We start from the raw sequence: 12,932 nt of genomic DNA on the forward strand, positions 1-12,932 counted from the left end.
TCCCCCATACCTTGCCTTGTGCATCTCTTCATCTGTATCCTTAGTCAACCTTTTTTTTTTTTTGAAACAGAGCCTCTCTCTGTTGCCCAGGCTGGAGTGCAGTGGTGCAATCTCAGCTCACTGCAACAACCTCTGCCTTCCAGGTTCCAGTGATTCTCCTGCCCTATTCTTCTGAGTAGCTGGGATTACAGACGCCTGCATTGTGCGTCTCTTCATCTGTATCCTTAGTCAGACTTTTGATTACTTTTTTTTTCTTTTTTGAGATGGAGCCTCACTCTGTTGCCCAGGTTAGAGTGCAGTGGCACGATCTAGGCTCACTGCAACCTCCTGGGTTCAAATGATTCTTGTGCCTCAGACTGCTGAGTAGCTGGGACCATAGGCATGTACCACCATGCTTGGCTAATTTTTGTGGTTTTAGTAGAGACAGGGTTTCACCATATTGCCCAGACTGGTCTCGAACTCCTGACATCAAGTGATCTGCCCGCCTTGGCCTTCCAAAGTGCTGGGATTACAGGCGTGAGCCACCATGCCTGGCCCTTAGTCACACTTTTTTATTTTTATTTTTTGAGACAGAGTCTTGCTCTGTCACCCAGGCTGGAGTGCATCAGTATGATCTTGGCTCACTGCAAACTCTGCCTCCTGGGTTCCAGCGATTCTTCTGTAATCCCGGGTAGCTGGAATTACAGGTGCCCATCACCACACCCAGCTAATTTGTGTTTTTTTTTTTTTTTTTTTTTTTAGTAGAGACAGGGTTTCACTGTGTTGGTTAGACTGGTCTAAAACTCCAGACCTCAGGTGATCCACCTGCCTCGTCCTCCCAAAGTGCTGGGATTACATCAGACTTTTTATAATAAACTGGTAAATGCAAGTAAGAGTTTCCCTGAGTTCTGTGAGCTGTGGTAATGAATTAATCAAACTCAAAGAGGGGGCTATGGGAACCCTGACCTGAAGCTGGTTGATCAGAAGTTCTGGAGGCCTAGACTTGCAACTAGTGCCTTGTAGCGGGGCAGTCTTGTGGACTGAACCATCTGCCTGCGGAATCTGACACTGTCTTTAAATGGAGAACACCGGAATTGAATTAGAGGACACCCAGCACTAGCTTGGGGTTTGGGGAGAAAACCTCCACACGTTTGGTCACAGAAGTCTTTGGTATTGATTGTTGTGGTGTGAGAGCAAAGGAAAAATGCAGTTGGAGTTGGTTTTTCCTTGCAGTGCCCTTATGAAAGAGGCCTCAGAGACTGCCTTGCACCTTCCGCCATGTGAGGATGTGGTGCGGGGATGCCGACTCTGCCAGCACCTTCTCGTGGACTTCCAGCCTCCAGAGCTGTGCGGAGTAAATGTCTGTTGTTCATATGCCACACAGTCTGTGGTGTTCTGTTAGAGCCGACTGAGTGGACTACGACCAGCTCTCAGGCTGTTTCCCTGCCATTGCCCCAAGGGCTCTTGCAAGGGTTCCTCCCTGCCCAGTCCTTGAACCTCCAGCACTACCTCCAGTGCCTGCTGTCCCTTCCCCACTGTCATCACCTGGCCCCCACCCATTCCCTGCCTGAAGGACTACGGGCTCGGGCACTTCCGTTGTGCTCACTATAGTCTCATGAGTTTATAACCAACTCTACTCGCCCTCTCTCCCCCAGGAGAACTTCAGTCCTCATACACTCTAACACCTGCATTTTATACAAATAAAGCCGACGTCCAGGGATGTTAAACAACTTACCTGGTTTGAATAGAACTAGTTAGTCACACACGAATCCGACGCAAATCCGGAACTTGAGCCCAAGTCTCCTGAGTTTCGTCCTGGGCTCCTGCTCACAACACACATTGTATGGGGTCAGATCTGAGTTCTCAAATCTGCTCAACTCACAGTGCCGATTTGGGAACAGGGTTCTGCTTGTCATTTTATATGTGGATTTAATTGCTATATTATTCCTTTAAAAACATATTGCAAGCCTGTTGGAGGGCCTTAAACCAACGGGAGTGCTAGGAGTTCCAGCACCGAGACATTAAAGGAAGGCAAGGCAGGGCACGCAGTGGGCACACCCTGGTCGGGCTGCACAAAGTCTGTATGTCTCTGTACTCTTCTCCATCATAAAGTGAGTGGTTCCGCCATCAACTCCTGTACGATTTCTGCTATTCCTCGAATATACTCTCCACTGAAGTGGAGTGACACGTTAGACTATGAAATCTCAGGTGTTTAGTGTGATAAGAGAAGCCCATTTGTTCTTTCAAAAAAGGACATACCAGCCTCAGGTGGAAAAGTAAGGCAAATATTTTTTTGAGTTCCTTAGCAACTATTGAGGTGATTTCTAGATAATTTTGAAGAAGTTTGTGATGATTGGTAACTACTAAGAATTGCTGCCAGCTTTGTGTTAAGAGGTCAAGTACCATTTCTCACTTCGAAGCTTAACTAGTCCCTAAGTAAATATGTACCTGTTTCTTGAACCCTTCTGTCAAGAGGATTTAGTAAAACTTCTATTTACTTATTTATATTTTAGAGACATAGTCTCACTCCGTCGCCCAGGCTGGAACATAGAGATGTGATCATAGCTCACTGTGACTTCAAACTCCTGGCTTTAGTGATCACGGCTCACTGCAGCCTCAGCCTCCTGGGCTCAAGTGATCCTTCTGCCTCAGCCTCCTGAGTAGCTAGGACTACAGGTGCCACCAAGCCTGGCTAATTTTTAAACTTTTATTTTTTTGAGATGGAATTTTGCTGTTGTTGCCCAAACTGGAGTGCAATGGCGCGATCTCGGCTCACCACAACCTCCACTTCCCAGGTTCAAGCTATTCTCCCACCTCAGCCTCCTGAGTAGCTGGAATTACAGGCATGCGCCACCACGCCTGGCTAATTTTGTATTTTTAGTAGAGAAGTGGTTTCTCCATGTTGGTCAGGCTGGTCTCCAACACCCGACCTCAGGTGATCTGCCTGCCTCAGCCTCCCAAAGTGCTGGCATGAGCCACCACATCTGGCCTAATTTTTTTTTTTTAGAGAGACAGAGTCTTGCTGTGTGGCCCAGGCAGGTTTTAAACTCCTGTCCTCAAGCCATCCTCCCACTTCAGCCCTGCACAGTGCTGGTATTACAGCCATGAGCCGCCACATGCAATCTAAAACTTTTATTTGAATGTACAAGAAAGATTCAAAAGCTGGTTAATCTGTCAGTGCACATACAGTTGAGGATTGGAGAACCAACATTTTCTACGGAGGAAGTCTCTGTTCCACACCTCAATTGCCTGCATTTCACAGGGAGACCTGAGCATCCTGGGCAGAGGAGAGAAGAGAGCCCATGTTGAGGGGAGAGAGAAGGGGAAGGAGGGTGTGGCCTTGTCCTCTGTTTGCTCTAACCTCCTTGTTAGAGCAGCAGGCTGTACCTCTGTATCAGCACTACTAAGTGGGGCCAGGTGGAGGGTAGGAGGTGGCAGTTTTGCTCCCCAGGGGACACATGACAGTAGTCTGGAGACATTTTTGGTTGTCATCTCTGGGGGAAGGGATGCTACTGGCATCTAGTGGTAGGGGCCAGGGATGCTGTTAAACATCCTGCAATACACAGGACAGCCCCCCACAGCTAAGAACTATCCTGCCCAAAATGTCAGTAGTGCTGAGGTTAGAAACCCTGCCCTGTATTATCCATTCAATCCCTCAGTGAGTCTGCTGAGGATGCTGCCATTATGATATGCCCTGGAACATGATAGCATGTTGTGAGGGAAGGAAAATATTCTACTGTTGGTGTTTTTCTTTTTTGATACCTGAAAACCACAGTGGTGCCATTTTAATCCAGTTGTACTATTTCTGGAGTCATCAGTTTGTACTTTAAGTTACTTTGCTGTCTGCTGCCTTATTAGAAATCGCATCTAACACTTGTTGTTAGATGTTGGTGTTTTTGTTTTACTGCAAGCCACTTCACTTGCTTGAGGAAGAATTATATCATGGGCAGGGGATTTATAGCGAAAAGCATTTCTGTGATGTTATTCATAAGTCTGTTGTAATGTCTTTGTAGCCAAAAGAGTTTATCTAATGTCTAATCTAAATGTCTTTTTCATTAAATGAACCCAAATTCACCCATTTCCTTTTGCTCTGATCTCGGTAGAACCTAGACTATCTAGAAGGAAAAACAGTAAATGTTTGAACTAATTGCTTTGGAATATTACAGGTTAGTGCAAAAGTAATCGTGTTTTTTGCCATTAAAAGTAATGGTGAAACCTGTGATTGCTTTTGCACCAACCTAACATCATGTGTGTGTTCATCTTGGCACCAGTTTAAAGACCCACTGCCATCCGGTGTTTCACTGGCCACTTCTTTTTAAAGCTGGATTAAATGTTGTGTGATTAACCCAGTTTCTAACAATGCACAGTATTACTACTTAAGACTCTACAGAGAAACAGCCACATAACACTGGCGTGAGCTGGGTCACGGGGTGTTGTCACACACCCGCTCGCCTATACTTTTCTTGACGTGAATATTTCTTGGATGAATGGGCTTTAAGGCCACAAAGAAATGTATTCATCTGCATCACTGGATTTACAAGGATTTTGGCATGCCAGCAGCATGGGATGCATGAGCTCCACGTTAGTCCTTTAGCTCTGAATGTGGCAAAAATAAACAGAACCGTCTAAGCAACAAGCTGCTGTTGCATTTGTTAGCTACAAGCTTTGTGAGGAGACAATGGCATTGTGTTGCCTATCAGCAAACAGAGCGCATTCCCGTGAGCAAGCCACATTCAAGCAGAGCACCAGAACATTCTTCCCAGCCTTGCAGCTGGGTTTTAGGGAAAGGTTTTTCTCTTTCTTACTTGTCTTTGGAATTTTCTTCTGGGTTTTGTCCTTTTAGAAAGGCTTTTTAAGCTTTGGGTAAAAGAATGTAGAGGTTGATAAATGGGTGGCAGTTTCCTCCTGTATCTCTCTCTCTTTCTTTCTCTCTCTCTCTCTCTTTATTAACATGTTTTAACCCCAAATTAAAATTGAGGTCTAGGTTTGTTTTATAAATAAGAGGCAACTTGAGCCCCGGAATTTTTAGAGTAACTTAAACATTATACACAAACTATGAAGTTTAAGGGTATATATTTAAAAAGTAAAGTTTTGTTGAAAAATTAAGTCTTCCAAGCATGTATTTCCTTGGATACACCCACAAAACAACTTACTTTGCAATAGACTAATTTTGGGGCAAACTACATTTACCTTCATCCTCCCACAAAGGAGTCTCTGAAATACTATTTTTTTCCTGTTGAGATAAATGCTAAATTAGTGAGTATTTTGGCAGGTCCTGTCTGTTGGCCAAGCATAACACAAGTTCAGAAACCATTATTGAAGTAAATGAAAAGGGGATGAAAAGATGTCTGATAATACCTGACAGATCACCTTGAACAAGGCCATGTATTGACCTGAGGCCTGCCTGTGGTCCTTTGTGTTCAGTACAAGAAAAGCTGCTTCTGATAAAACTGTTTTATGGTACCGTGGCTTAAGTTTTTTCAGCTCATTTGTGCAGCCTCCCTGAGTACTATGTTATGCATTTGCACATTTGACTAAGTGGGACTTGAGAGCGGTAATGACCATCCTAGGGAACCGGATGGAGGTCTCTAGCTGGGAGGATGTGCAAACCATTACTTAGACCGCTCTCAGGGAAACCAAGAGACAAAACGCAAATGCTCTTTTATCATTGGTAGTTTCAAATCTAGGCGAGGTATGTGCTGACTCACCTCCAGAGAGGATGCTTTCACCTGCCCAGATATGTAGTTACCATGCCTAGGGAGAAACATTCTGTTTCTCTAGCAGTCCTCTGGGCCCTGAGCATTCCTGGCAGTCCTGCTGAGCGCCTCTGCTTTGCATGAGAGATTCCACACTTGCCCCCTTTCCTCAGGCCTCTGATCACTCAGTCTCACCCCCTCACTCCACACAGACGACCTTGCTCTCTACTTGCACAAAACTAAATGCATATGAAGGGAACTGCTCTGGCATCTAGCCGTGTCTGCAGACTTCCTCATATCCAATGTCCACCTGCTCTGCCTTCCATGTTACTACAGGGGAGGAGGTGGCCTTTCTCCAAAGCTGGTCTCTGATCTCTTCACCTGTCTTCTGGATACCATTCCTTGTCTGTCACCTTTCTCAACTTCTATTTATTTATTTATTTTGCTCTGCTGCTCAAGCTGGAGTACAGGATCATCACTCACTGCAGCCCCAAATTCCTGGACTCCAGTGAACCTCCCTCCTCAGCCTCCTGAGTATCTGGGACTACAGACATGCACTGCCACACCTAGCTAAGTTTTGAAAAAACTTTTTGTGGAGATGGGGTTTTGTTATTTTGCCCAGGCTGGTCCCAAGCACCTGCCCTCAAGTGACCCTGCTGCCTCAGCCTCCCAAAGTGCTGGGATTACAGGTGAGAGCCACCATGCCTGGCCACACCTCTCTTTACTTTTTACTGATTTCTTCTCATCAGCATTAAAACCAGCTCAATTCTGTCTCACTTAAAACAAAAACATCCTTCCCTCACCCCAGCCCTTGCCTTTAGGTATATATACACAGCCAGCCTGTTCTCCGCAAGGTGTAGTGCTCAATGTTTAGTCATTTTTTAAAAAGTTAATTTTGTATGAGTATTTTGCTTTTGCTTTAAATGATATGTCAACTTAAGGAAACAAACCATTGTTACTGGTTTTAAATTTAAAAAAATATTTGCTTGAGGTGGCATAACTTGTAAGTAACAGAGCCAGGATTCTAACCTAACTCTGATTGCAGACTCTTCTGAAAGCTCTCCACTGGATTTGACCTGGGGGTCCCTAGTGATCTTGGCAACAGCAGATTTGGTGGAGGGAGGGTTAGAAGCCAGATGGGAGTCCTTGAAGAGTAGGAGTTGAGGATGCTCACCCTCTTTCTTTCCTCCTCAGCCCCAAATTCTAGAAAGAACACAATACCTGATACATATTAGCAAAATGTAGCATTTGAGAGTTCATTGATCCATTCAGCTCCTGATTAATGAGTATCTCCTGTGCTGCCAGGCACTGTTGTAGGTGCTGGGGATATAGCAGTGTTTAAAGAGATAAACACCTACTTTTATGAGGATATATTTACAATCTCCCTTGTCAGCTTCTCTTTCCCCTTACTCTTAAGGGTAAGGTGTATCTCAGTTGTGTCTAGGATTATTTGTTTCCTCCTGGGTTGTCTCACACACTCCCATGATGTCATTTACTGTCCCAAAGCTGAATGTTTCTGAACTCTAGACCTTGTCTCTCCATTTAGGTACTCAGAAGCCCGCAGACTCATTTTACCTGTTTGGTTGTCTTTTACTGTGTAACAAACTACCCTAAAACATAGTGTCTTTAACAACAGTCACTTATTTCGCTCATGAAGCTGCAATCTGGGCAGGGTTTGGAAGTAATGACTGTATCACGTGACGTCAGCTGGAGTGGCTTGACTGGGGTGGGACAGTTTACTTTCAGGATGGTGTGCTGACACGGTGCCTCATTGGTTCTGAATATGAGCTTGAGATCTCAGCCAGAGCTGTGGTCCAGGGAGCCCTGGTTCCTCTCCATATAGATCTCTCCAAGGACTGATGGTTGAGACTTCCTCAAAGCATGGAAGCCTCAGGACAGGTGAGCCACACATAGTGACCCAGAGCTCCAAGTCCTTGGTCTTTTATGATCTCGTCTTGGAAGTCACAGCATCCCTTCCATCATAATCATGACCCCAACCAGATTCAACAAAAGGAAACATATATTCTACTTGCCAGAGGGAGATTGTCAGAGGGACATTGTAAAAAGAGCATGTGAGATGGAAGACATTGCAGGCGTTTTTGGAAAATATCACCTGCCACATTGTCCAGAGTTGCGTTAGCATCTTCCACAAACCTTTTTCTCCAGTGTTTCTAGCTTAGCAATTGGCCCCACCATCCCCCTGGCTGCTCATGTTGGAAACCTAGGAGCCATATTTGATACCTTTTAATTTCTCAGCAACCTGCCCTCTACCCTGCCCAGCCAGTCACTGGGTCCTGACATCCTCTTGTCCTCTCTACTGGCCTGCCGTAACCCTGGTGTAGGCCATCATTATCTCCCTCCTCAGTTGGACGGCAATGGTCTTCCAGCTTGTCCTCCTCCTAGCAGTCTTTCTTCTTCCAACCTATCTTTTATCCTGCTTCCTGTGTAATCGTTAAAGATACAAATCCATTTATGGCACACTCCTGCTTAAAACCCATTAAAGCTTCTCAGTACTCTTGGGCTAGAGATCAAAGTCCTTTCTCTGGCCTGAAAGGCTGTGCACCTCGTGGCTCCTGCCAGCATCAGAGTTATTTTGGATCTTCTGGCTCCTTTTGCACCTGCTCTAACGGCCTTCTTTCAGTTCCTCGAAAGCTCTGTTCTCTTTCCTGCCTGTTTCTCACTTTCACATTCGCTATTCTTTCTGTCTGCCATACTCTACTGATTATTCGTGTTTGTTTAAATATAATTTCCTCAAAGAAGCCTGAGTTAGAATCTTCTGTTAAACAGTTCATGGTATATGCATATTTTCTTCATAGCTTGTGTTATAGGTGCGTGGATTCCTCTCTTTGGATTTCTTACTTGCTAGACTCTGAAAGGTCCATGAGGGCCAACAATTGGTCTTCAATCTCAAAAGCCTAGCAAGTGTCTTGACACATAACTAGCACTCAGTACATGCTTATGAATGAGTGTTTGTACGTACACATTCATATAAAGATGTTAAAGAATCTACACAGAGATGTGTGAGTGCCTTTGTACCGAGGTTTTTTTAAAAAAATGTTTTACCCTTGGGTAAGATTTGTCAGTGGTATATTTGGAAATTATATTTAGAAATGACTGGCATTTGTATTTGGGAGTATGTGTATGTATTTATTGTGGATTCTGTTCTGTTATTTTGTTTAGTATCCACTTGGTTCAGAATGCCCACAGCAGACACCGATCTGGTTCTGAATCGCTCTGTCCTTTCATGCCTTGTCCTCTGACCAGGTACTGTTCCTCACTCCTATTCAAGGTAAAGAAACTGCGGCAATGAAAGCTGATCTCCTGAGGGCCAGGAACATGAAGAGGTACATCAACCAACTGACTGTGGCAAAGAAGCAGTGTGAGAAGAGAATCCGAATCCTAGGAGGCCCTGCCTATGACCAGCAAGAGGATGGGGCCCTGGAGGAGGGGGAAGGGCCTCAAAGCCAGAAGGTAGAACTTTATAGTTTCTTGTTTTGACCCTACCAAGTTTATTATAAATGCCGATAGAACTACATATAAAGACTTTCACCTTTTTAGTATTGAACTTAGACATGTGTGCCATAACTACACACTTACATATTTGCTTTATGAGTCAAGGAGCTATATTCCTTGGTGTCCTTGACTTCTGTGGATGGTAACAGGTATGACAGATAGGCATCGGGTGTGTGCGTGTGTGTGCGCATGTGTGTATATTTTTCCACCTCGCCTTTGTCCTGCCCAGAGGACCCAGAAGAGCATATTTATATTTACAAGAGTCCAGTCAAGTTTCCCATTATCAATTGATGAGAAATAACCACCTATGAAGTAGGAGGCATCTTCCAATTATTTTACTTAACTCTTGCCACAATATTATGAAATTTCTACTTGATATTCATTTTTCAGGTGATGAAATGGTGAATTTACGTATCTTACCTAAAACCACATAGATAGGAAAAGGTAGAACTAGATAAAAGCCCAGATCTGGTTGGTTTGCAAATCTGAGTGCTTTCTCACTGAAACATATCATCTCTCTGACGGTTTTTGTCCTGTCAAACTTCAGGCTGTCTGTCAATACCAACCAAATCACAGAGCTCAGGGAAGTGTTTTAGCCCTACCTCAGTACCTGTCCTGACTCTGAAGGACCAGACTTGTCTTCCAAGACCTGGAGCATGCTAAGATAGAAGGAAGCAGCCACATGACCCGCCCAGGAGCTTAGCTGTGCCATGGAAGGAACAGGACCTCAAAGCAGATGCCAGACTCCTCTCCTGTAGTGTGTCCTTTAGCTACAAAGAGGCCAACATTGGTGTAATGTTATTCAAACCACAGCCTCTAACCTCACTTGTTCTGATTTTCAGTCTCGTGATTCTTCCCTGTGTAGCTCTCGGTTCTACTTCAGCTACTCATCTGTGATGTTCCCCTGCCTCCCTATTCCGCTGATAAGCCTGGGCTTTCTTCTTGTTTCTGGCCAGTCTCCGCTAGAGCCTCTGCAGGCAGGGCCAGCCCCGCACGGGCCAGGGTTCTGCAGCACCTTACACAAGTGGTGCGAGAGCCTCTGCAGGCAGGGCCAGCCCCCGCATGGGCCAGGGTTCTGCAGCACCTTACACAAGTGGTGCGAGTGCAGCTCCAAGGAACTCCTGTTTTTATAGAGAGATCGTCTAGCCACAGGAAGTCTGTTGATTTTACTGTTAGCAAAATAAAATAAAATAAAATTTTTGAGATACTGGCTCTGTGTTCTAGATGGAAACGTAACATTTTGGTGAATCAGAGAGATGATAGATTTGACAGGTTGAATGTTGCTCCCTTCCTCCTCCTTATTAGCTTTTTGTTTTGGGGCTCTTAGGTTAATTTCTAGCCACATTTATCATAGATGAGATCTTTGTCTTATGTCCCATTCATTCATTCAACAGACATTTATTGAGGGCCCACAATATCTCAGTTATAGTGCTAGGTACTAGGATTAAAAATAAATAAGACAGAATCCCTGCTCTCAAAGGGTCCCATGTAATTATAAAATAAAAAGGTAAGTGATCCAGTAGAAATATGAGATAAATACCTAGGAGAAGTGCATAATGGCTTGCTACTTAGTCAAAAGATGATACGCTTTTAGATGTGTGGTACAGGAAGATCTCGAGAAAGATAATGGAAACTCGTTTTAGGAGAATTAAATGTGATTTCAGTGCAGGTTGTCTGTCCGGCAGTGTCTACTAGACGTAGACTTAATCCAGAGTGCCAGATCCATTTTTGATTCGTTCTTTCCAGACATTCAGGAAAAGAGAAACTCATTTCTGTTGCAGTAATTCATCCTCAGAGTAAAGTCATTTCCTCTAGTCTTCAGGATGGAAGGCTAAGATGAGACAGAATTCCAACAGTTATAGTCATTTGCTATTTGAAAGGTAAGACTTTGGTTAGTTTGGGGCCATTCTGATGTCTTCATGAGTGGGAAGAAAACTTTTGCTATGACCTCATCATATCTTATCCAGAAGAATTACCATTAACTTTATTTCAGAATTTCGACTTCCAAATCAGGTTAATCCTCCAATTAAAATAAAGATTCAGAGTGAATTTTTAAAAAGGCAAGACAGTTATATGTTGCTTACAAGAAACTAAACATAAAGGCACAGATAGGTTGGAAGTAAGAGGGAAAAAGACATGTGAATACTAAGCAGAAGAACTCTAGAGTAGCTACTGTGAATGTCAGACAAAACAGACTTCAGAACAAGGAGTAGAACTAGAGATGAAGAACATTTCATTATGATAAAGGAGTCAGTTCATCAGGAAGATATAATAATCAGATGTTCTTAATCAATAGGGAGACCTTGAGCGTGTACATGAAGCAGAACCTGACAAAAATGAGAAAAAATTTCACAAGTACAGTTGGAAATGTTAACATTCCCCCTCAGTAATATCAGTAATAGGAAGATGTGGAAAATTCCCAAATATTTGGAAATATAAGTAGCATATCTAAATAAGACTTTCATCAAAGAAGAAATTATAAGGAAAATTAGAAACTATTTTCAATGGAGTGAATATGCAATATATCAATTATTTGTGGGATATATTGTGCCGTTAAAGCAGCACTTAGAGGAATTATATACAGTTGGCCTTGAACAATGTGGGGGTTAGGAGTGCTGACCCTCCCCTGAGCAAAAATTCACATATAACTATAGAGTCTCCAAAAGTTTACCCATATCCTACTATTAACCAGAAGCCTTACCAGTAACAGTCAGTTAACACAGATCTTGTATATGTATTATATACTGTACTGTCACAATAAAGTAGGCTATAAAGAAAATGAAAATGTTACTAAGAAAATCATAAGGAAGAGAAGATATTTTTACTACTGACTGGAAGTGGCTCATCGCAGGGGTTTTCATCCGCGTCATCTTCACATTGTCGGCAGAGGAGGAGGAAGAAGAGGGGTTAGTCTTGCTGTCTTGGGGCGGCAGAAGTGGAAGAAAATCTTGTACAAGTGGACCTGTGCAGCTCAAACTCATGTTGTTCAAGGGTCAACTGTACTTTTTAATGCTTGCAGCAGAAGAGAAGAAGGGTATGAAATCAGTGATCTAATCTTTTAAGAAGCTATGAATTGGCCCAGTGAGGGGGCTCATGCCTGTAATCCCTGCACTGTGGCAGGCGAAGACAGGAGGATTGCTTGAGGCCAGGAGTTAGAGACCAGCCTGGGCAACATAACAAGACTCCCCTCTCTACAAAAAAAAAAAAAAGAAAACTTTAAAAAAATTTTTTAAAGAAGCTATAAATAAAAACTAAAATAACTAGAAGGAAGGAAAGCGAGAAGATGTGAATTACCAATATTAGGAATGAAATAGGACATCACTACAGATGCCACATACATTCAAAGGATGCTAAGGGAATAATGTGAACAACTTCAAGCCAATAAATTTGACAATTTAAATGAAATAGACAAATTCCCTGGAAGACACACATTACCAAAACTGATTCAAAAAGAAATAGAGGCCAGACGCAGTGGTTCACGCCTGTAATCCCAACACTTTGGGAGGCTGAGGTGGGCGGATCATGAGGTCAAGGGATCGAGACTATCCTGGCCAACTTGGTGAAACCCTGTCTCTACTAAAAGTACAAAAATTAGCCGGGCATGGTGGTGGGCATCTGTAATTCCAGCTTCTCGGGAAGCTGAAGCAGGAGAATCACTTGAACCCGGGAGGTGGAGGTTGCAGTGAGCCGAGATCACGCCATTGCACTCCAGCCTGAGTGACAGTGAGACTCCATCTCAAAAAA

The 12,932-nt window shown here is 43.6% G+C and overlaps 1 protein-coding gene across 1 annotated transcript in view; it reads left to right on the plus strand.

The window, feature by feature from the left end:
* SNX25 (sorting nexin 25) overlaps window positions 1–12,932 on the plus strand; it is a 163,053-nt gene that overhangs the window by 103,355 nt on the left and 46,766 nt on the right. The window contains exon 7 of the mRNA XM_012000177.1: window positions 8,965–9,146. Coding sequence (XP_011855567.1) covers window positions 8,965–9,146 — 182 coding nt within the window. The remainder of the gene's footprint in view (window positions 1–8,964; window positions 9,147–12,932) is intronic.

Source organism: Mandrillus leucophaeus, unplaced genomic scaffold (assembly GCF_000951045.1).
Source record: "Mandrillus leucophaeus isolate KB7577 unplaced genomic scaffold, Mleu.le_1.0 Scaffold62, whole genome shotgun sequence".
In the NCBI taxonomy this organism is placed as follows: Eukaryota; Metazoa; Chordata; class Mammalia; order Primates; family Cercopithecidae; genus Mandrillus; species Mandrillus leucophaeus.